The 21,183-nt window shown below is 33.8% G+C and overlaps 1 protein-coding gene across 1 annotated transcript in view; it reads left to right on the top strand.

The window, feature by feature from the left end:
• Positions 1-21,183, top strand: part of FAM227B (family with sequence similarity 227 member B) — a 182,676-nt gene that overhangs the window by 130,565 nt on the left and 30,928 nt on the right. Inside the window, exons 12-13 of the mRNA XM_069460147.1 lie at positions 15,537-15,634; positions 19,814-19,974. Coding sequence (XP_069316248.1) covers positions 15,537-15,634; positions 19,814-19,974 — 259 coding nt within the window. The remainder of the gene's footprint in view (positions 1-15,536; positions 15,635-19,813; positions 19,975-21,183) is intronic.

A 21,183-nucleotide genomic window follows, 5' to 3' on the forward strand; every position in this document is an offset into this window, starting at 1 on the left:
GATTATATCATTAGGCAGCACTTGATGCTGGAAGAGAGTGCAGAATACCTACAAAAGTTTGGGCAAAATGATATTAAACCAAAATACATACCAGTAAAAATATCATTCAGATGCAAGTTTAAATAAAAATGTCTTCATGCAAATAAGAGCTTAGATGTTTACCATCTTTAGACTGTCCCTGAAAGAACTATTGCAGCTAAATAAAAAATGTTTCAAAGAGGAAAATGTGGGATACAAAAAGAAATTATGAAATACTACTCAACAATAAAAAGAAACAAATTATTAGTATATATAACATACATATGAATCTCAAAGGCATCATGCTAAGTGAAAGAAGTCAGACCCAAAAGGCTATATGCTATATGGTTCCATATATATGATATTCTAGAAAAACAAAAACTGTAGGTACGGAATACAGATTGCCAGGGGCTGCAGGGGTTGAAGAGTTGACAACAATAGGGCATGAAAGGATCATTTGGATGATAGGTTCTATACCTTGACCATGGTGGTGGCTACACAATCATATGCTTTTGGCAAAGCTCATAGAACTGTACAGCAAAAAAGATAAAAATTAGAATATGTAAATTATATTATACCTCATATATAAATAAATGCATGCATTCATACATATGTTAGTATTAATAGAGGAAGGGAACAACAGAGGGTAAAGAAACTATTTAAATGTATATTTGAATCTCAAGGTTAAAAATTTTTAAATAATCTTGAACTAAAATCCCAAATGATAACAACCTTGGAGAGGTGATGGAAGTAGAAGTTTAAGAAGAAAAAAAAAGTTTTCTGAGATTCTTTCTTTAGGGGCAAAATAGAGATAGCAATATAGTCTAGATGTTGATAAAAGTATGCTTAAATTTGTTTAGATTAACCCCTAGAAGAATAGAAATGAGATTCATAACTTCCAAAGCAGATGAAGAAAATGGTAATAGAAAACAGTCTTCGAAATGATTTAACCGAAGAAATACAGAGAAAGCAAATGTGGCAAAATGTTTAAAATTGTTAGATCTAAATACAAGGCATGGAGTATTCATTGTAATAGTTTTACAAATTTTCTTTAGGTTGTTTTTTTTTATTTCAGCTTATTATGGGGGTACAAAAGTTCAGGTTACATACGTTGCCCATGTACCGCCTATCCCCCGGAGTCAGAGCTCCAAGCGTGCCCATTCCCCAGACAGTGCGCATTGCACTCATCATGTAGGTATACACCCATCCCCTCCCCCCACCCCCCACCTCAGTTTGATGTCCAATTGGTATCATTCCCAAATGTGCATTTAGGTGATGATCAGGGAAACCAATTTTCTGGTGAGTACATGTGATGCTTGTTTTTCCATTCTTGAGATACTTCACTTAATATAATGGGTTCCAATTCTCTCCAGGAGAACCAAAGAGATGTCCTATCACTGTTATTTCTTATAGCTGAGTAATACTCCATGGTATACATATACCATAATTTACTAATCCATTCATGAATTGATGGGCATTTGGGTTGTTTCCACATCTTTGCAATTGTGAATTGTGTTGCTATAAACATTCGGGTACAGGTGTCTTTGTAATAGAATGACTTTTGTTCCTTTGGGTAGATGCCCAATGATGGGATTGCTGGATCAAATGGTAGGTCTATTTGAATCTGTTTAAGATACCTCCATAATGCTTTCCACAGGGGTTGCACTAGTTTGCAGTCCCACCAGCAGTGTATGAGTGTTCCTGTCTCTCCACATCCACGCCAACATGTGTTGTTTTAGGAGTTTTTGATAAAGGCCATTCTCACTGGAGTTAAGTGGTATCTTATTGTGGTTTGATTTGCATTTCTCTGATGATTAGGGATGTTGAACATTTTTTCATATGTTTGTTAGCCATTCTTATATCTTCTGTAGTCTTAAATTTTTCAAGATAAGAAGTTGGAGAACATGTTGGATGACTTCTGGTTTGAAGATGGGAGCATAAAGTTGTCATTTCCCCTTCTCCTCATGGAAGGCATCCTAAAGCAGCAAGAAGAGAAAAAACAGCACAAATTCCATTTATGGTAAAACTAGGAGATAAATAAAATCATCGCCACAGAAATGTAGAAAGGCTACCCAAAACAAGGAAAAAAGAAGGAGATGGAGAGGGAAAGGAATAAGAAAAACAAATGACAGATGAAGGATATTCAACAGAAAAATGATGTAGAAGAAGTGGAGTAGAAGAAAAATTATAACTAAATATTTTACCACACATTTAAAAACTTAATCATTCACTTTTATTTATTTATTTATTTATTTGAGACAGAGTCTCATTCTGTTGCCCGGGCTAGAGTGCCATGGCGTCAGCCTAGCTCACAGCAACTTCAAACTCCTGGGCTCAAGTGATCCTACTGCCTCAGCCTCCCAAGTAGCTGCGACTACAGGCATGTGCCACCATGCCCGGCTAATTTTTTCTGTGTATATTTTTAGTTGTCCAGCTAATTTCTTTCTATTTTTTTAGTAGAGATGGGGTTTCGCTCTCACTCAGGCTGGTCTCAAACTCCTGAGCTTAAACAATCCGCCCGCCTTGGCCTCCCAGAGTGCTAAGATTACAGTCGTGAGCCACCACACCCGGCCAATGATTCACTTTTATGAATGACAAACACAAAGCATAAAAGCAAAAGCTTAGTGAAGGGTCAGATTGAACAGATGTAAAAAAAGAAAACCATCAACAGACCTGAAAGTGAAATTGGAAGAAACCTAAGAGAGAATAAGACACTGATGAAAAGATGGTAAGAGACATGGAGGACATGAGAAAAATGAGCAAAATGGAAAATGGAAATCAAGTTTTAAATACTAGAGAAAATGATAAATAATAAAGATAGGCAAAGTATTCTATAAAATTTAAGCTTTTAAAGAATCAAAACCAAAACAATAGGAACAAATATTTTATTTTTAAATATAATTTTTAAAAATAATTTTCAGAGTGAAACATCTCCAGACTCTTTGGTTTGTAGAGAGTCTAATGTGGAATAAGGCTTTATTAATGTTTCAGCTTACACTACAAGAAAGGCTCTGACCTCTTATTTTTTCAAAAATAAGGCTATAAGAGTAGGTATATCATAGAAGTTCTGTAAGAGATTTGACAAAATAGATGATACCATAGACAAAACAGGACTAGATAATAGTGGATTTATAACAAGTTATAACAATATCCAAAGTTAGTGACAATATCCAAAGTATGCTATTTAACATATCAGCATTAACCTGGAGACAGTTTTCTAGTGGCATGCCACAGATCTAGATCCCTGGTACTGTTCTGTATACTTATTTATTATTTTAATAAGTATACTGATTATATGTAAAACAGACTCATCATCAGCAAAAGCTGGAAGGTATAGCTAACACAATTGAAAACAGAATCAGGAACCAAGATCTCAATAATCACATGATTCAGACAAGATGAAATGCAATAGGAGCAAATATGAAGCACTGCAGGTGAATCCAAAAGTCTAGCTATATAATAAAATTTGAAAGAGATAATTAATTGCAAGCACAGTATGAATTGAAATTATTTGATTATCAAAATAGCTAATAAAATCTTAGACTACATTTTAATAGGTGCAACATGTCTAGGATACAAGATGTGACCACTCAATGTGCTTTTTGGACAACACCTGGATCATTTTGTTCAAATAGAGACAAAAATTATAAATGGACTATAAACCAGGTTATCCTAATAATGACTAACACTATAGAGATTAAAGAGTTCATTAAGCATTTTTGTTATCATACTAAATCTTCATTAGCTTTAAGATTGATAGAGTACTTATCCTGTTGCACAAATGAAAACTCAAAGAAGTTAAGTAACTTGTCAATTTCTCAAAATTAATAAACAGTGATGTTAAGACTTGGGACATGACAAGAATAATATAGAAAAATTCAAACATACTGAATGCACGATTCTTTCATTTTATGTCTGAAAATGTCCCTGTTTGACTTTCACATTTAGAGCATATTTTTGTAGAGTATATACTTGTAGGTTGGTAGTGGGTTTGGGTTTTGTTTTGCCTTTTCTTTTGGCACTTTAAACCAGTTTTCATTGTTTCTGTTGAAAAATCCTATTGCTCCTTGGAGAGTAATGCATCTTTTTCCTCTGGTTGTTTTCAAGATTTTTCCCTTCCTCTCTAGTTTTCTGAATATGATATGCCTAAGTGTGATTTTCTTTGTACTTGTCCTTCTTAGGGTTTTCTAAACCTAAAACTTAAAACCTAAAACTTAAATCTGTGAATCGATGTCTTTCATTAGTTTTGGAAACTTCTCTGTCCTTATCTGTTCAAATATTGCTCTGTACCTCTCTCTTTCTCTCTCTCTCTCTCTCTCTCATCTTCTTCAGGACCTCCTTACTCTGTCACGTTCTTTCCATTCTCTGTGTGTATGTTTCAACTTGGATACTTTCTATGGACTTCAAGTTCACTACTCCTGCCTTCTTCTGTTAAACACATTCAATGAGTTTTTAATTTCAGATGTTGTATTTATCAATTCTAGATTTTATTCTTTTTTAATATATTGTAATTATTGGTGAAGTTTTCCATTTTTTATTCATTTTCTTAATCTTTTCTATTGGTTTCTTGAGCATATTTATAATATTGTTTTAAAGCCTTTTGTCTATAAAAATAAAGAAAATATCCAATATACAGACCATCTGGGTGCCTCTCTATCTTGCCTTTTGCTTGTCTTATAATATTTTGTTGCATACCAAATATTATGTACAAAAGAAATGTAGAGCCTGTAGATTTTGTTATTTTTCCCCAGAAGTGGTTCTCCCTTTTCCCATTTAGGATAAGGGACTGAAAACCATGATTTAATTAGTGATTGAGCTGGATCAAAGCTGGACTGTAGTTTTGGTAAGATTAATCCACCGCTGTTTCTTCTCTACTCTTGAGGTATGGCCTTCAATGGGCTTTTAATTAAGAACCTGAGAAATTTCAGAATTCTCAGCTATGAAAACTTGAGGGAGATTAAATTCTATCCTTTGAATATCTTGAGCTTAACTCTTTAACCTTCAATACCACACACATCTTCAAAATCTAATATATGTCTTAAGGGGAAGACCAACAAAGTATTTGTGGGACTTTGCCTCCTAGTCACTGTAAGAACTATAAGAGACTTCATATAGCCTTTAGAAGTTTCTATCCCAGCCCTCCCCCAGCCTTTCATATCACCACATAATTCAGCAAATATCCATGGTAAAAATTCGCTGCCAAGTACATGGAACTACTCCAAATTTTACACCAGCCTACATAACTGTCCAAAGCTCTGATAGCTCATCTCTTTCCTAGTGGAGTACTTCTGCCTGTACTAAACCTGAGTCTCAGCAGTACTCATAATCAGCAAATGCTTTCAAGGGATGAAAATAATTGAAATTGGCAGCTCACTTAGGAAGGACTCTTCCCTCTCTGGAATTTTAATTTCTCTTGTTCCCATTGTGTCCAGTGTCCTTAAAAATAGTGTTTTTGTAATTTATCTAGTTTTTTCTAGTTACTGAAGTGGAAACATTGCCTACAAGACATACTATATCCTAATCAGAAGCAAGTCTTAAGTAGATTTTTTTTTTTTTAAATCTTTATTCTTAACTAAAAAATACTTAAAACCTCCTAGAAACGTTGGAAATAAAGCAATGGAAAAAGATAGTACCATGTAAATATTCACCAAAAGGAAATCTGTTATAGTAATATTCACATCAGACAATTAAAATTTAAGGAAGAAAACATAAAAAAAGGATAAAGAGACTACCTACTGATAAAAACAATACAAGACAATAAATGGAAATATGAATGTACCAAAAACATTGCCTAGAAATATATAAAGCAAAATGTTCAGACTCTCAAGAATTAACTGACAAATCCATAATTATAGTGTAATATTTTAATACTCCTGTCTTAGATAACAATAGCTAATTCTAACAAAAAATATTAGTAGAGAATATTTTTTAGGAAAACATTAGCAAGTTTGGCATACATGTTTGTGTGTGTGTGTGTGTGTATGAGACACTACATTCAATAAATTAAGACTATACATTCCTTTCAAGCGCAAGTACACATCGAACATTTACAAAATTTTTTCACGTAGTAAGTCATAAATGAAATCTCCTCACCCCACTCTCTTCCTTACCTAAATAATATGTTTAGTTGTTATAGTTATCACTTTGCATTCATCTTCAACTCCTTTTCCAATTCTTCACTTTATCAGTTACTTGAAACAGCCACAAACTTAATTAAAGATAATTCTCTATACCTAAACTTTTGCAGCTAAATATCCACAGAGCAATCATAAAATCATGCTGACTAGTCTCATTTTTAAGTCATAATTATATAACTAAAATGGGCCTGGATTCTGTCAGGCAATCATACTACATTCTCTATTACTTTATTTCTCCCTCTCACCTAGAGAACTATTTCCACCCTTTTTCTTTACATACCAATCTCCAGCACCACCTTCCCTATCCTCAATCTCAGATGGTAATTTTGCTTTCCACTTCAGTGATAAAATTAAAGCAATTAGAACTTTTCCAAATTCCCACCATCACATCTACCAAGTTACCAGCATTGTCTACCATATTCTCTGCTTTCCCTTCTGTGCTCCTAAGGTCAACTTTGCCTAGCACTTCACAAATATGATTTCATTGACTCCTCCAGTGATCCTATAAATTGGTGTTGATGGTATCATTTCACAGCTAGGGTGCAGGTTCGAAGTTACATCATTAGGGAGGAACTGTTCCAGCTGTTTACTCTTTCCCCTTGCTACTCAAAGGGTGGCTTCATGGACCAATAGTATCACCAACACCTGTGATGTTTTAGGCCCCAAACCTATGTAATAAAAAAGGGTAATGCATTTTGAAAAATTCCCAAGTGTTTCTTATGCCCTTTGATGTTTAAAGAACACTCTTACACACTATTCTGTTATCTCCCATATACTTTCCACTATAATATAGTAGTACCAATTTATTTAAAAAATAAAATTTGTTCCTAGATCATGTGGTATTAACACTCAGTCTTTCTCCCAAGGTATTAACTAATTCAAACCTTCCACAAATTCTATTAATGTCTTTTGATCTTGCAAATGAAGCTTCTGATGGTATTCCTTCTCTTGGTGTGATTTATTTGATTAAGTTTGGATTCAGTTAGTCTCAGCAGTCAGAGTAGAAGCTTAGTGGTAGCCAGATGAAAGAATTTGGGATTATAGCCTTATAAGAGCTAATTCTTATTCTAATCATTCATTTTCACTGTTAATTTCTCATTCACTGGAAAAGAGCTTGCTGTAATTAAAAGCAGAACCAAATTTTGTAAATCTGATCTTGGAATATGAACTTATTTTAAGGCATATTGTTAGTGGTGAATATTGAGAATCCACCCATGGAAAGAGTTTTAGAGCCTATAATTTATTTTTTAAAATAATGCAATCAAATGCTAGTTTCTTTGTTCAGTACAGAAGTCTGACTTACAGTAAACATTCTGATGGAAAGCTTTTGGTGAAAGGGTGGGGAACTGATGCTGCGTCATTAGGACTTCTGCTAGCATTTTTCCCATTAGAGCACAATGGCTCCAAACAAAGAGGAAATGATATGGGTGAACCACAGCACTGTCCATTTAACATTTACACTAAGAGGAAAACACAATAAGCTCTTGCAAAAGTTTTTCCCCCTGCTACATTTGACCCCTCTGCCCACATTTTGAAAGAAATACATGCATTTCATATAAAGTATGACCATAGCACTGACCTCACCAAAATGTAAATTCTTTGCTGCTTTGCTTCGCTATTGTAAATTTTTTGCTTTGAATTTTTAAGTTAAAAATACTCTTTATTCTTCTAGAGTAACAGGTATGCATTCATTACTTGGGTCCTCTTTTCTTCATTTTCATAGAGGTAGGATTGGTCCGTTCCTGTTGCTATTACAAAGGACTACACTCAGCTAACAAAAAGTTTGAAGCCCTTGAAAACATTTTAAAATTATTAGATGACAATAAGTAAAAGAGACATAATTGCTTTCAACTTGCAATGGACTATCATGTTACCTTTCTCCTTTACAAATAATCTATGGGGAAATGAAGTTTATGACCATTTGAAACAATTAGGCTCATTAACAACTTTATTTATGACTTACAGGGTAAAACCACATCACTCACATCATTCCTTAGTCAACTATAGTATTTAAATGAACTCATAATTACCCACCAGTTATTTCAATTCTCTTCAAAGATTTCAGTTCAGTGCATTATTTCCTAACAGACACGTTTTACTAATAAAAATCTTCCCACACTTAGATAACCACTCCATTTTAATGTCCTTTGCTCTTTTTCTTCTTCACATTCTGAAAATAATGACATTCCCTAAGGTAACCCATTCCTGCAACCAAGGTGGTCTTCTCATGGAACTGCCCAAATGCCCTGTAACCCTGTAAGCAGCCTCACCCTATATACATCCCACTGGCTTGAATTCTTTTTCCATGCCTGAACTCCCTGCAAATCTAATCAGTTTTTAAGTGAGACTTGACTGACCACCTCATTCCACAAATAGTCTTTGTCTCATCGTAAAAGTTTCATTTCTGATACAATCTATTTGCCCCCTTCATCTCATATTAACTTTGTAATATATGTTCCATTTGCTACAAGTATGACCTATAGATGTGTTTCAAGCTATTCGATCATAATTGGCTATTGAAGACTTTATCTTTACTTCTCTTGAAATTTGCAGTGTTTTTCACATAGTCTACAAGAGATATTTCTTAAAAGAATATATGAATAATCAGAAAATAGTAGATTTAGGCTCAAGAAATCACATTTGTGGGTTTTTTTCTACTTAATAGAAGTAGATTAATTTGGTCTATCTCCTCATGTCTTATAATCTAAAATAAGGGACATACTTTGAACATAAATTAAATTCTTCTAAAAGAGCTTACTTTTACAAATAAGAGAGTTGAGACCAAATTGGAAACTGGGTTCCTGGAGACTACATATATAGTTTTTGGAAAAATTGAAAATAGAATTTAGATTCCTGAATCCTAATCCCATGCTCTTCATAAGGACAATGCTTTCCAATGGAGATTCCAGGTTTAGTGGTGTCTCAGTTGTTAGGCTGTTTCGAGGTAACTGAAAAGTAAGGCAAAGCACACAGGTCAGTTCATATTGAATATTACATATATAAACCCTTCTTTATTAAAACAATGGGCAATATATTTATATTTTTTCCCATAAGGATTCCTTTAGGTAGCTTTATATAAATGTGTTAAAGACAATACCATAAAACAGCATTTTAAATAAGCAGATAATGAAAAGAGGTTAAAAATGAGATAGGAAAGAAGATAAATGTCTGAAATGAGGTTAGAACATGAAATTCTATTGAAAGATCTTTTACTTTTGCTAAACTTGGCCCACAAAATTGGCTTGACTCTGCCAAGGCAAAGGAAATGACAATATCATATAAATGGACTGTATTCAAAAATAAAACAAATATTTGTGTACATTTAGCACATCTATTCCTCATGCTAAGACAAGATAGTAGTTTTTCTTGTGGATCCCTATATCAATAAGGATAGAATGAATTATGCTGCAGTAACAAACATCAACAAAATCTTAGGGACTTATGCTAATAAAGGTTTGTTTTACACTCCTACTGTGTGTCCATTGCACACAAGGTACTTACCGCAGTAACTCAAACATCCAAGCCAAAGGAGACTTCTCATTCCTAATTAATGTAGCAGGGGGAAGAGAACTGAGTAAATTGCACATTGTCTCTTTTGTTTGTTTGTTTGTTTGTTTGTTTTTCCTTCTTAAGATAATTTTGTGGTTTATTTTTAGTTTTATTTTTTTTTTTAATTTCAAGATATTATGGGTGTACAAACATTTTGGTTACATGTTATGACTTTGCCTCACCCAAGCCAGGATTGGAGGTGTGCCCTTTCCCCCATACAATCAATGCTCACCATATCCATTAGTTGTGAGTTTACCCACCCCCATTCCCCCAACCCCCAATGAATATTACTACCCTGTGAGCACCTAACTGGTAATCAGTGCCAATTTGATGTCGAGTACATGTGCTGCTTATTCCATTCTTGTGATACCTCACTTCAGAGGATGGGCTCAAACTCTATCCAGGATAATATAAGAGGTGCTAGATCACCACTGTTTTTTGTAGTTGAGTAGTATTCCATTGTATGCATATACTATATTTTATTAATCCAATCATGGATTGACAGGCACTTAGGTTGTTTCCACATCCTTGCAATAGTAAATTGTGCTGCCATAAACATTCGAGTGCAGATGTCTTTATTATAGAATGTCTTTTGTTCCCTTGGGTAGATGCCTAATAGTGCTATTGCTGGATCAAATGGTATTTCTATTTTTAGCTTTTTGAAGTATCTCCAAATTCTTTTCCACAGAGGTTGTAATAATTTGAAGTCCCACCAACAGTGTAAGAGTGTTCCAATCTCTCCACATCCTCGCCAGCATTTGTTGTTTGGAATTTTTTGATAAAGGCCATTCTCACTGGGGTTAGGTGATACCTCATTATGGTTTTGATTTGCATTTCCCTAATGATTAGAGATGTTGAGTATTTTTTTATGTGTTTGCTGGCCATTATTCTGTCTTCTATTGAAAAGTTTCTGTTCATGTCCTTTGCCCATTTATTGATGGGGTTGTTTGATTTTTTCTTGTTGTGTTTTTTTTTTTTTTTTTTTTTGAGTTCTACATAGATTCTTATTATCAGCCCTTATTGGATGTGTAGAAAGCAAATATATTCCCCCATTCTGTAGTCTGTCTATTTGCTCTAGTGACAGTTTCCTTGGCTGTGCAGAAGCTTTTTAATTTGATCACGTCCATTTTATTTATTTTTGTTGCTGCTGTGATTGCTTTGGGGGGTCTTCGTCATAAATTCTTTGCCTAGGCCAATGTCTGAACGACTCTTCCCTGCATTTTCTTCTAGGATTCTTAAGGTTTCATGCCTTAGGTTTTAGTCTGTTATCCATCATGAATTGATTTTTGTAAGAGATGAGAGGCAAGGATCCAGTTTCAATCTTCCACATGTAGTTATCCAGTTTTCCTAGCATCATTTATTGAAAGAGGTTCTTTTTCCCAGTGTATATTTTTGTCTACTTTGTCAAAAATTAGATTACAATATGTGGATAGCTTCATTTCTGGATTCTCAGCCCTGTTCCAGAGGTCTATATTTCTGTTCTTGTGCCTGTACCATGCTGTTTTAGTTACTATAGCCTTGTAGTAAAGCTTCAAGTCTGGTAGACAGATACCTCCCAGTCTGTTCTTTTTGCTTATGATTGCTTTGGCTGTACAAGGTCTTCTCTGGTTCCATATAAAGGATAGAAATATTGTTTCTAGATCTGTAAATCATGATGATGGTACTTTGATAGGGATTGCATTAATTCTGTAGATCACTTTGGGTAGTATGGACATTTTAATAATGTTGATTGTGCCAATCCATGGGCAAGATAGATTTTTCCATCTGTTTACATCTTCTACAATTTCTTTTCTTAGTGTTTCATAGTTCTCCCTGTATATGTCTCTCACTTCTTTCATTAAATATATTCCTAGATATTTAATTTTCTTTGAGGCTATTGTAAAAGCTGCTACATTTTTTATTTGAAATTTGGCTTGACTGTTATTGGTGTATATGAATGCCTCTAATTTGTGTGCATTGATTTTGTATCTTGAGACTTTACTGAATTCATGTATGAATTCCAGGAGTCTCGTGGTTGAATCCTTGGAGTTTTCTCGATATAATATCATATCATTGGCAAACAGTGAGAGTTTTATCTCTTCTGCCCCCAATTGGATGCCCTTAATTCCCCTCTGTTTTCTAATTTCTCTAGCAAGGACTTCCAGCACTATGATGAATAGAAGTGGAGATAGTGGGCAACCTTATCTGGTTCCAGTTCTAAGTGGGAATGGTTTCAATTTTTCCCCATTCAGTATGATACTGGCTGTGGGTTTATTGTATATGACCTTAATAATTTTAAGGTATGTCCCGTCTATGCCTATTTTGTTAAGAGTTTTTATCATAAAGGTGTGCTGGACTTCATCAAATGCTTTTTCTGCATCTATTGAGGAAATCATATGGTCTTTGTTCTTGCTTTTATTTATGTGCTGTATTGCATTTATAGATTTGAATATGTTGAACCAGCCTTGCATCTCTGGGATAAAGCCCACCTGGTCATGGTGAATTATTTTTTTGATATGCTGTTGGATTTGATTTGCTAAAATTTTGTTGAGGATTTTTGCATCTATATTCATGAGGGATATTGGTCTGTAGTTTTCTTTTTTTGTTGTATCCTTTCCTGGCTTTGGTGTCAAGGTGATACCAGCTTCATAGACTGAGTTGAGGAGGATATCATCTTTCTCATTGTTGTGGAATAATCTCTGTGGTATAGGTATGAGTTCTTGTTAGTATGTTTGGTAAAATTTGGATGTGAACCCATCTGGTCTGGGACTTTTCCTTTTTGGAAGGTTTTTAATTGCTGCTCCAATTTCTGTGCTTCTATTTCCTTCTGGTTGAATTTAGGGAGGTGTATGTTTCCTTCTAGTTCTTGTCCATCTAGCAAGAGGGCTGCACATTGTCTCTTAAAACTCCCAAAACACACTTCATTTCAGCTCAGATTTCTTTATTTCATTGCCCAGAGCAAGCTGCATGGCCATACTTATCTTCAAAGAACTTAGAGGTTTGCAGTCCTACCTTGTACCTTGGAAAGATGAAAAGGTGAATATTTCTGAACAGACCAATTGATTACCACACTCTCCCTAGAAAAGTGATGCAGAATGTAATGAACTATGTTGATAGTAAATACAGACAAAGGTAAGTCTATAATATTGCGCAGTATTGACCAAGAGCATAAAGACAAAGCAAAATCTGGTTTAAAAAATGTTTCTAAAAGTGGCTAGGAAAAATCATTTTTGATACATTAGCTCTTTACTGATCTACCTTAATTCAAGAATATATATCAGATTTTATAAAGGAATAGATAAAATTTAGTTACTCTTAAGTATATATTGCTTCTCTCAACAAAGTTTTTATAAGTATGAAGTCATAGAGTTTGCTTTTATACCCCTTAAGAAATAGCAATATTGACTAACATTTATACAACACATTATAATGTTCCAGACACTGTGTTTTGCATAAATGTTCTCATTTTATCCACTTATCAAGTCTATGAGGTAATTGCGTTTGGAGAAACTGAGTCTTAAAGTAATTAATTTGCCCAAAGTCACTTAGTCAACAAATGGCACAGCTGGCATTTAAATTTGTGCCCATCTGACTCCAAGGCCTATGTGCTTAACTAATACACTATCCTGGTTCCAGAATGCAACTTGAGTTTAACATGTATGTGCTTTAAACAATTGAAGTGGGATTTAGATCCATTCCCCTAATAAATAGGAGAGGAGACCTGGCCTGAGGGGAAACCTCCCAAACTCTGAGTGTAATTGTCTTAAGAGATACCTAAAAGTGTATATTCTAAAAGTATAGCTATGAGTAACGCTTCTTCTGTTTCTATAGTTTATTCAATTATTGTATTAATATGTATATAGCTTTCCAGAACTTTAATTTTGCCCAGAAATATGAGTTATTTGCATTTCAAAAAGATTATTAGAATAAAAACTGTAAAAGTGGATAGAGAGAACTATACTTACTTAAGTACCTCCCTTTTAAGGGAGATAACATCACTAAAGTAAATAGGGGTAATTATGAAAATGAAAATTTTCCAATGCAGGTGGAGGAAGACTGGAACAGTTTTTCACTAGTGAAATTTCTAAAGACTTCTTATTAAGAACAGTTAAGATATATTTTCTTACAGTTTTATCAAATAGAGTAATTTTTGGTTTTGTAGGTAATCTTCCTAAGCATCCAGAGATGCTGAGAACAGAAGATACATGAAAACTCTAATCAAGGGGAAAATCAATATTTTTTTCCTAAAATAAAGCAATGGGTTAGAGGAAAGTGGGAAGAAAAAAGATAGTAAATGCAATCATTTTATTATTATTTATAACTCATATCTAGGTGACTCTTTTTTTCCTTAAAATTATTTGCTTGTGTTTGTCATATTTCTCTTACTTTTTTGTGTATTCCCATTACTCCCAGCTTAGATTCTTTGCCTGATATTAATGTATGTTACTTTCTATTAACAGTAATTCTATAATGGAGGTCAGGTGATCTGAAAACTAAGCTTTTTGTTGTGGGTACAGTGAACATGAAGTAGAGATTCCTTTATTATTGAAATTATGCCTGTTAATAGAATACTAAAACTTAAGTGATATTACATATATATATGTATTTAAGAATGGTTCAAAATGGAGTAAGTTTTAAGAAAACTATATGGTGTATTACCTTTCTTGCCCATCTAATTCCAACTTAATGTAATAATGTTGGTTCTATTCAAAATTTTAAAATGTAGGTTCCTTGTTAACCAATACTTTAAAATGTGGTGAAGTTAAACACTTACCTGCCTCTAGTGTTTCAGGCTAGTGTCTAATATTTCTTGATATCTAATGTCAAAAATCAACCCAAGTGACTTTTCCCAACTCTTAATAGATTTGTCATCAACATTACAATCTTTAGATCTGATTAGTCTACCTAGTATCTGATAATCAGTGCAAAAGTCTAGAACAAACCTCTCAGACCACCTTTTTCCTCTGCTCTGCATTAAGATATATTTAATACCTAGCTTGTGCTTTTATGCTGATTGATATGGCTGATTAAGTCACATAGTTCTCCTTTCCCTTAAGATGTGGCAAGATTTTCTTTGTACCCTCATGTATATTCATGCTGGTTAGAAGGAAAGATCACCAAGTCTTTTCTTATCTGGATGTGTTGTCAGAATAAGGAAGAAGTGGACTCTGACAAGCCGAGGTCCAAGCTTCCTACTGTATTTAATTAGAGACTTTTGGAAAGAGCTCTGGACTGAGAAGCAAAAGACCTATATCTGTGTCCTCTCCTTCTGCTACTTAATAAATGGTGGCTTAAACACATCATAGTATTTCTTGCACTTTAGTTTTCTCAACAGTAAATTGTAGACAATGTTACTTAATTCAGAATGGATTGTGAAGATGACATGAGATAATGTAAATGAATGAATTCTATTAATATAAACTCTAAAGCCCTATTTAGTAAAAATATGACATGGAATATATATTTCCTCTTTGAGTCAAGCTATAACAATATGTTAACATTCTCTCATCCAATGTTTACCTTTCTTCATGTTTAGGGTACATTGCTAGAAGGAGAAAGGGGTATATCATGCTTTTTTGTGATAGTGGTTTCACATGCATAGGATCTAAATAAGCATCAGAGTTGCAAGCAGAACTTCAAAGGAGTATCAGCAATGGTCAGCCTGTCCTTACTTCTTAAGCCATGGTCCTAGAATAACTGACCACATGTAGATAGTATTATTTTTGAGTCTTGAATGCTTAATTTCTCCACATTCTTAAAGATGACTTGCGAGTAGAGATTTCATAGATTTGCCACCTTGTGTTGGGTTCGTCAATACCAGAATTTTAAAAAATATTTTATTTTCTGTTTTAGCTATTGACTTCAATATGGTAAAAATTTTAAAGAACCCAAGATCATATGCAACGTCCACATCTAAGGACGAGTCAAGATTATCAAGACTAACAACAAAGGTTTGGAGTATAGTAATTATAAAAAATGTTCTTACTTGTTTAATTTGCAATATAATTCAATTGACTACACTTCATATAAGTAAGGTGGGTTATTACATTCTCAACATGTATTTTAGAAAAAGATTTAATGATAAAAAGAGATTTATTTGGAGGGCTTAATCTTAATGTTAATAAGTTTTATTTTCTACTGAAAATAGCCCTCTCTCTAAATGAAAAAAAAAATCATAGCATTTATCTTTTCCTCACAACACTGTCTTGTCACTGCTTCTCCTTGGGTTGACACACAAAGATTTCTTCTAGTGTTTTCACGTGGATATGATCTCAGTAAGCATCAAAGTTACAAGGAGAACTTCAAAGAAGTATCAGCAATGGTCAGCCTGTCCTTACTTCTGAAGCCATGGTCCTAGAATAACTGACCACATGTAGATACTATTACTTTTGAGTCTTAAATGCTTAGCTTCTCCACATTCTTGAAGATGCCTTGCAAGTAGGGATTTCATAGATTTGCCACTTTGTGTTGCTTTTGTCAAGATTTGATGAGGTTATTGGCTTAAAATCCTGAATTTGATCTCTTAATTTATTAATTAGGTTTTAAGTCTGTTACAGTCTTTATTGTAAAAATTTTATCTAAATTATCTAGTCAAGTCTTAATCATTATTTAAAATCAGAAATTATGTCTATATAAAAGCTACTTTCTAAAAGTCACTATTTATGTGTTTATTGGCCTTTAATAATCCAATTTTATAAAATCTCTTCCTAACTTATTTCAGCCTTCACAGTGCTACAAAGGATGGTTTGTAGGTACTTAGGATAGAAACTGGTGATCTGCAGGCATCAATTTTTAGTCGACGACAATGTCACCATTTCCTTTTGGGGCAAGATTACTAGATTTAGAAATCAGGAATGTGAAATAGAAATTGTATATCTGATCTTTAGCAAGCACTAAAAATAGTCTCTTTTTCTTTGTTTACTTTGTTTAGTTGAAGAAATATGGATAAATGGATTTGTAACTCACTAAACAACCTTTTTCAGAAGACACTGTTAAAAGATAGAAAGCCAACTGAAAATACATCTTTAGTAGTACACCATATTACTGCATTATTGGCCTTGTCCCAATGTGTTAGTCAGCTTGGCCACCATTAAAAAAAATAACACAACAAACAAAAAAAAAAACAAACAAAAAAACATCATAGTCTAGGTAGCTTAAACAACAGGAATTTATCTTTCACAGTGATGGAGGATGAGACTCCAAGACCAAGGAGCCAACCAATTTGGTTTCCTTGTGAAGGCTCTCTTCTTGACTTGCAGATGGCCTCCTTCTTATCATGTCCTCACATGGCAGAGAGAGCAAGCTCTGGTCTCTTCTTCTTCTTAAAAAGGACACTAATAACGTCACCGATGACCTCATCTAAACGTAATTACTTCCCAAGACCTACCTCAAAACACCATCACATTGGGGGGTCAGGCTTCAACAAATGACTTTGGGGGGGACACAAACATTCAGTCCATAACACATAATTAGATAATAATTGGTGTGGTGTGTCTATTTTCATAAACCTGCATTGTAAATGGCGTTTAGACAAATGGAAGAGTTTTAAACAGAAAATAATCAGGATAATGAAGGGCTCTGAAACTATATTGCTTGAGCAATGGCCAAAATTTATAATATTATTAATTTATAATTATAAATTGTATTAATTTAATATTTATAATATTGAAATATTAAATTAAATATTTAAAGGTATTTCTTCTGGAAAGGAAAAGACTCTGGAGGCCATAATAATTGTTTTCCAATATATAGAGAGCTAATGTAGGAAAGCAGAATTAGGCTTTTTCTTTGTGGCTCAAAAATAAAAAGTATAACTTTTATCAATAAGTGAAAGCTATGGTAAGATGGATTTCAGTTCAACATAAAGGATTTTCTAAGCACCAGAGTTCTCCAAATGTTGAATGGATTCCTGTGCATTCTCTGTCTCTGACAGTGACATTGGATATGAGCATTGGCAGAACACATATTCAAGCCTCAAAAATCAAAGTCTAGCTTTCTAGTCATTGTCAGCAATTATCCCTTAATAAATTAACAGAAAAATCTGGACACCAAAGCCACCCCTTGGACTTTCTAGTTCATCCCTCGTGATTATTCCAAAGTTTACAGGGTTGATTCAAATTTAGTGCTAAGTTGACTTTTTGACTTATAAAAGTCTTGTTTTGTGGAATATTAAAGTGCTCTGACAAATTTCTCCTATTATCTTTTGTGGGATGAATAGAAGCAATGGGGCAATTTGTTAGGCAATTTGGAGTGTCTCTAGGAAGAGGTCTGTGGGCAACTTGGGACTTTCTGCTTTAAAACAGCTAATGGAGACCGGTAGCACTGTATGGGGGAAGGACAAGCTAGTGGCCCTGGCTTGAGCAAGGCAAGTGCATTTCATGTAACCAAAATGTTTGTACCCCCATAATATCCTGAATTTAAAAAAAGATAATGTTAATGTCAGAACAAATGAAAGAAAAGGAAGGAAGGAAGGATCGATCTAATAAAAGGCTAAGGCTCCACAAAACACTGGATTTGCATTTAATACCTAGTTCAGCTCTTGTCTAGTTGAACTACCCTTAAGCCAGGTGCAGTGGTCACACCTGTAATCTTAGCATTCTGGGAGGCCGAGGTGGGAGGATTGCTTGAAACTAAGAGTTTGAGACCATCCTGAACAAGAGTAAGTTCCCATCTCTACAAAAAAAAAAGAAAAAGAAAAATGAGCTGGGCATAGTGGCAGACTACCTATAGTCCCAGCTACTCAGGAGGCTGATGCAGGAGAATTGCTTGAGCCCAGAAGTTTGAGGTTGCAGTGAGCTACGATGACACCACTGCACTCTGGCCCAGGTGACAGAGCAAGACTTTGTCTCAAAAAAAAAAAAAAAAAAAACCTCATAGATTCTCATAGAGGAAGAAGGAGCTATGAACTGTAGTTTTCCTAATTTAATAACTGATAACTGCAGAAAAATAACAGAAATGTCTTTTTCTCAAACTTTAGTAAGATAAAATATTTATCTTATATTAATCAAGGCAGAAACAAGAAAAGGGTCACAAAATATCTATTTAGTCAGACAAGTTTTTTTTGTTTTTTTTTTTAATCTAAACTGAGCTTGGGCTGGTTTTGCATACATTTTAAGGATCAGGCTATATATAACCCAATGTGAATTACCATGGGAGATTAAGATGAAGGAAGTGATTTACACCATAGAAAACATGTCTGATATTGACATTAAGTTTTCACCATCAAAGAATTGTTTGATTATGATAGTCCCATTATTTCAAATAATTCTGTAGCAGCTAGGAATTCTATAAGCCATATTATTTGTTAAAACCTATAGAATGAAAAAGTGACCATAAGTAAAATAAATTCAGGAGAATTTTATGTATCAAGAAAAGCAAATGAAAATAAAATCTTATTTCCCCACATGAAGTGAAATCAATAATAAGCATCTTGGCATTACAGAGATTGAGGAAAGACTTAAAATATTAGTAGTTACTACATTTAGGGCTGTTGTTTTCTTGACATAGAGTTCTTGGTCAATAGTTTTTTTCCATCTGCACTTTGACTATGTTATCCCACTGCCTTCTGGCCTCCTTTGTTATGATAGAAATTCAGTGTTAATCTTATTGAGGTTCCCTTATATGGGATGAGTTGTTTTTCTCTTGCTGCTTTTGAGGTTTTCTCTTTGTCTGTGTCTTTAAATATTTTGTCTATGATGTGTCTTTAAATATTTTGTCTTCGTATGAATTTATTTTACTTAGAGTTTGTTGAATTTCTTGGATGTGTTTTTCATAAAATTTGGAAAATTTCAGCCATTATTTCTTTATATTTTTTTCGGGGCCTTTTCCTGGTTCTGTTCAGTTTCTTCATTCTTTTTTCTTTCTGTTCCTCAGACTAATCTCCATTGGGATTATTTGAATATTCAAGCTTGATGATAAATCAAAAGTCTAGAAGAGCCTTGTTGCTCATACTCATAGACTCATACCTTGGTAAATTCCTTTAAGAAGATTCTTTGTGAAATTTTCTTTTATGTATTTTAATATATCAAATAGTAATTTTTATTTATACTTATTATACAGTTATATTTTATTCATAGTTCTTTAAAAACTCAAAAGTAATAATTGACTTGATTCTTTTCTTCTTCTTGCAGTCCCATTATATTAGCCATGGTCCAGAGTTTAATCGTGTTCTCTTCAATATGGGAGGTCAGAGTCCACTGATTTTATATTATCTCAAAATGCATGTGCTAGGTGGTATTCCCAAAGTCCCTAAACGAACCAGGATTAAACTCACTGAAATCTCCCAAGAACCATATCCTTTTTAAAGCTTTGTTTTAATATGATTTGCTTTGAAAATACTCAAAACATTTTACTAAATGTCTTAATTAAGAAAAAATTGAATGTGTTTTTTAAATCAATGCCTTTATTTAGCATTTACTCATGCTCAAAAGTTTTGTATCACATTTGGCTGAAGTATTTTCTCTTTTAGATCTAAGGCTGTGATTTTGCATTTAAGAAAGATAAAACAAATGTAAAACCATGGATCTTTAAAAACTGGTATACTTAGCTCTCTGATAAAAGGCTATCTTTGCAACTTGCTGTTAGTGTTAAGCTTTAACCATTTGTCATAACTGAGGGACATGGGCTTCTAGGCTTCTCCAAATAGAGTTCCAGACATGTTTTATCTGTGGAATTCTTTGTTCAAATGAAAAATTATCAGAAAGCTCAATGTGTACAATAAAAAATAAATGAAATTGGAGCTATTTGGTTGAAGCAGAGGTGGGAGCCCTGAGTTCTGTCTACTTATACCACTGTCTCCCTTCTGTATAACCGTTTCTGGCCCAGGCCTCACTAGGGACTCAGAGGAGCCCAAAAGGGATCTATTAATAGTATAGTGATCTCAAATTGGAGTGTATATAATGCTGGGTGTAGAAGAAAACATTAAGAATATTTTTTATATCTATTTCTATCCTAAAAATAAAACAGAAGTTAAACTTTACTAACATTTAGTAAATAGGCACCCTCACTCAGCTGATATTTCAGTCTGCACCCTACCATGTAGAGTGAGAATGATGGCATCTTTGCACTTGTGTTGTTTTCTAAATATCACAACATATTGCTGTTTTCTTTTAGTAGTTAAGCAGATTTATAAATTATATCATCTAGTCTTAACTGAATTAACACTCACTAATGGATCAATAGCCTGAAAAGACTCCTGAAAAGAAATTGTGGATTGATGATGTACAATATTTATTAATATAATACAAGAATAAATTTTAAACAACAAAAAAGTGGCAGAATGATATTTCTCCTACTCCCTGAAGGAGATCCTTTTTAGCCGTGCTAAAAAAGAAATCAATGGTGACTCAATCAGTTCTGCCAAAATGTAGGCCAAAACAATGAAAATAAAAATTTTCAAAAAGACTACTTGAAATATAATATACATTATTATTATAAAAAATGGATCAAACCCTAAGTATATGTTTTACATTTCAATATTAGCTAATGGTAATATGATGCT

This window comes from Eulemur rufifrons, chromosome 2, assembly GCF_041146395.1.
Source record: "Eulemur rufifrons isolate Redbay chromosome 2, OSU_ERuf_1, whole genome shotgun sequence".
Taxonomy (NCBI): Eukaryota; Metazoa; Chordata; class Mammalia; order Primates; family Lemuridae; genus Eulemur; species Eulemur rufifrons.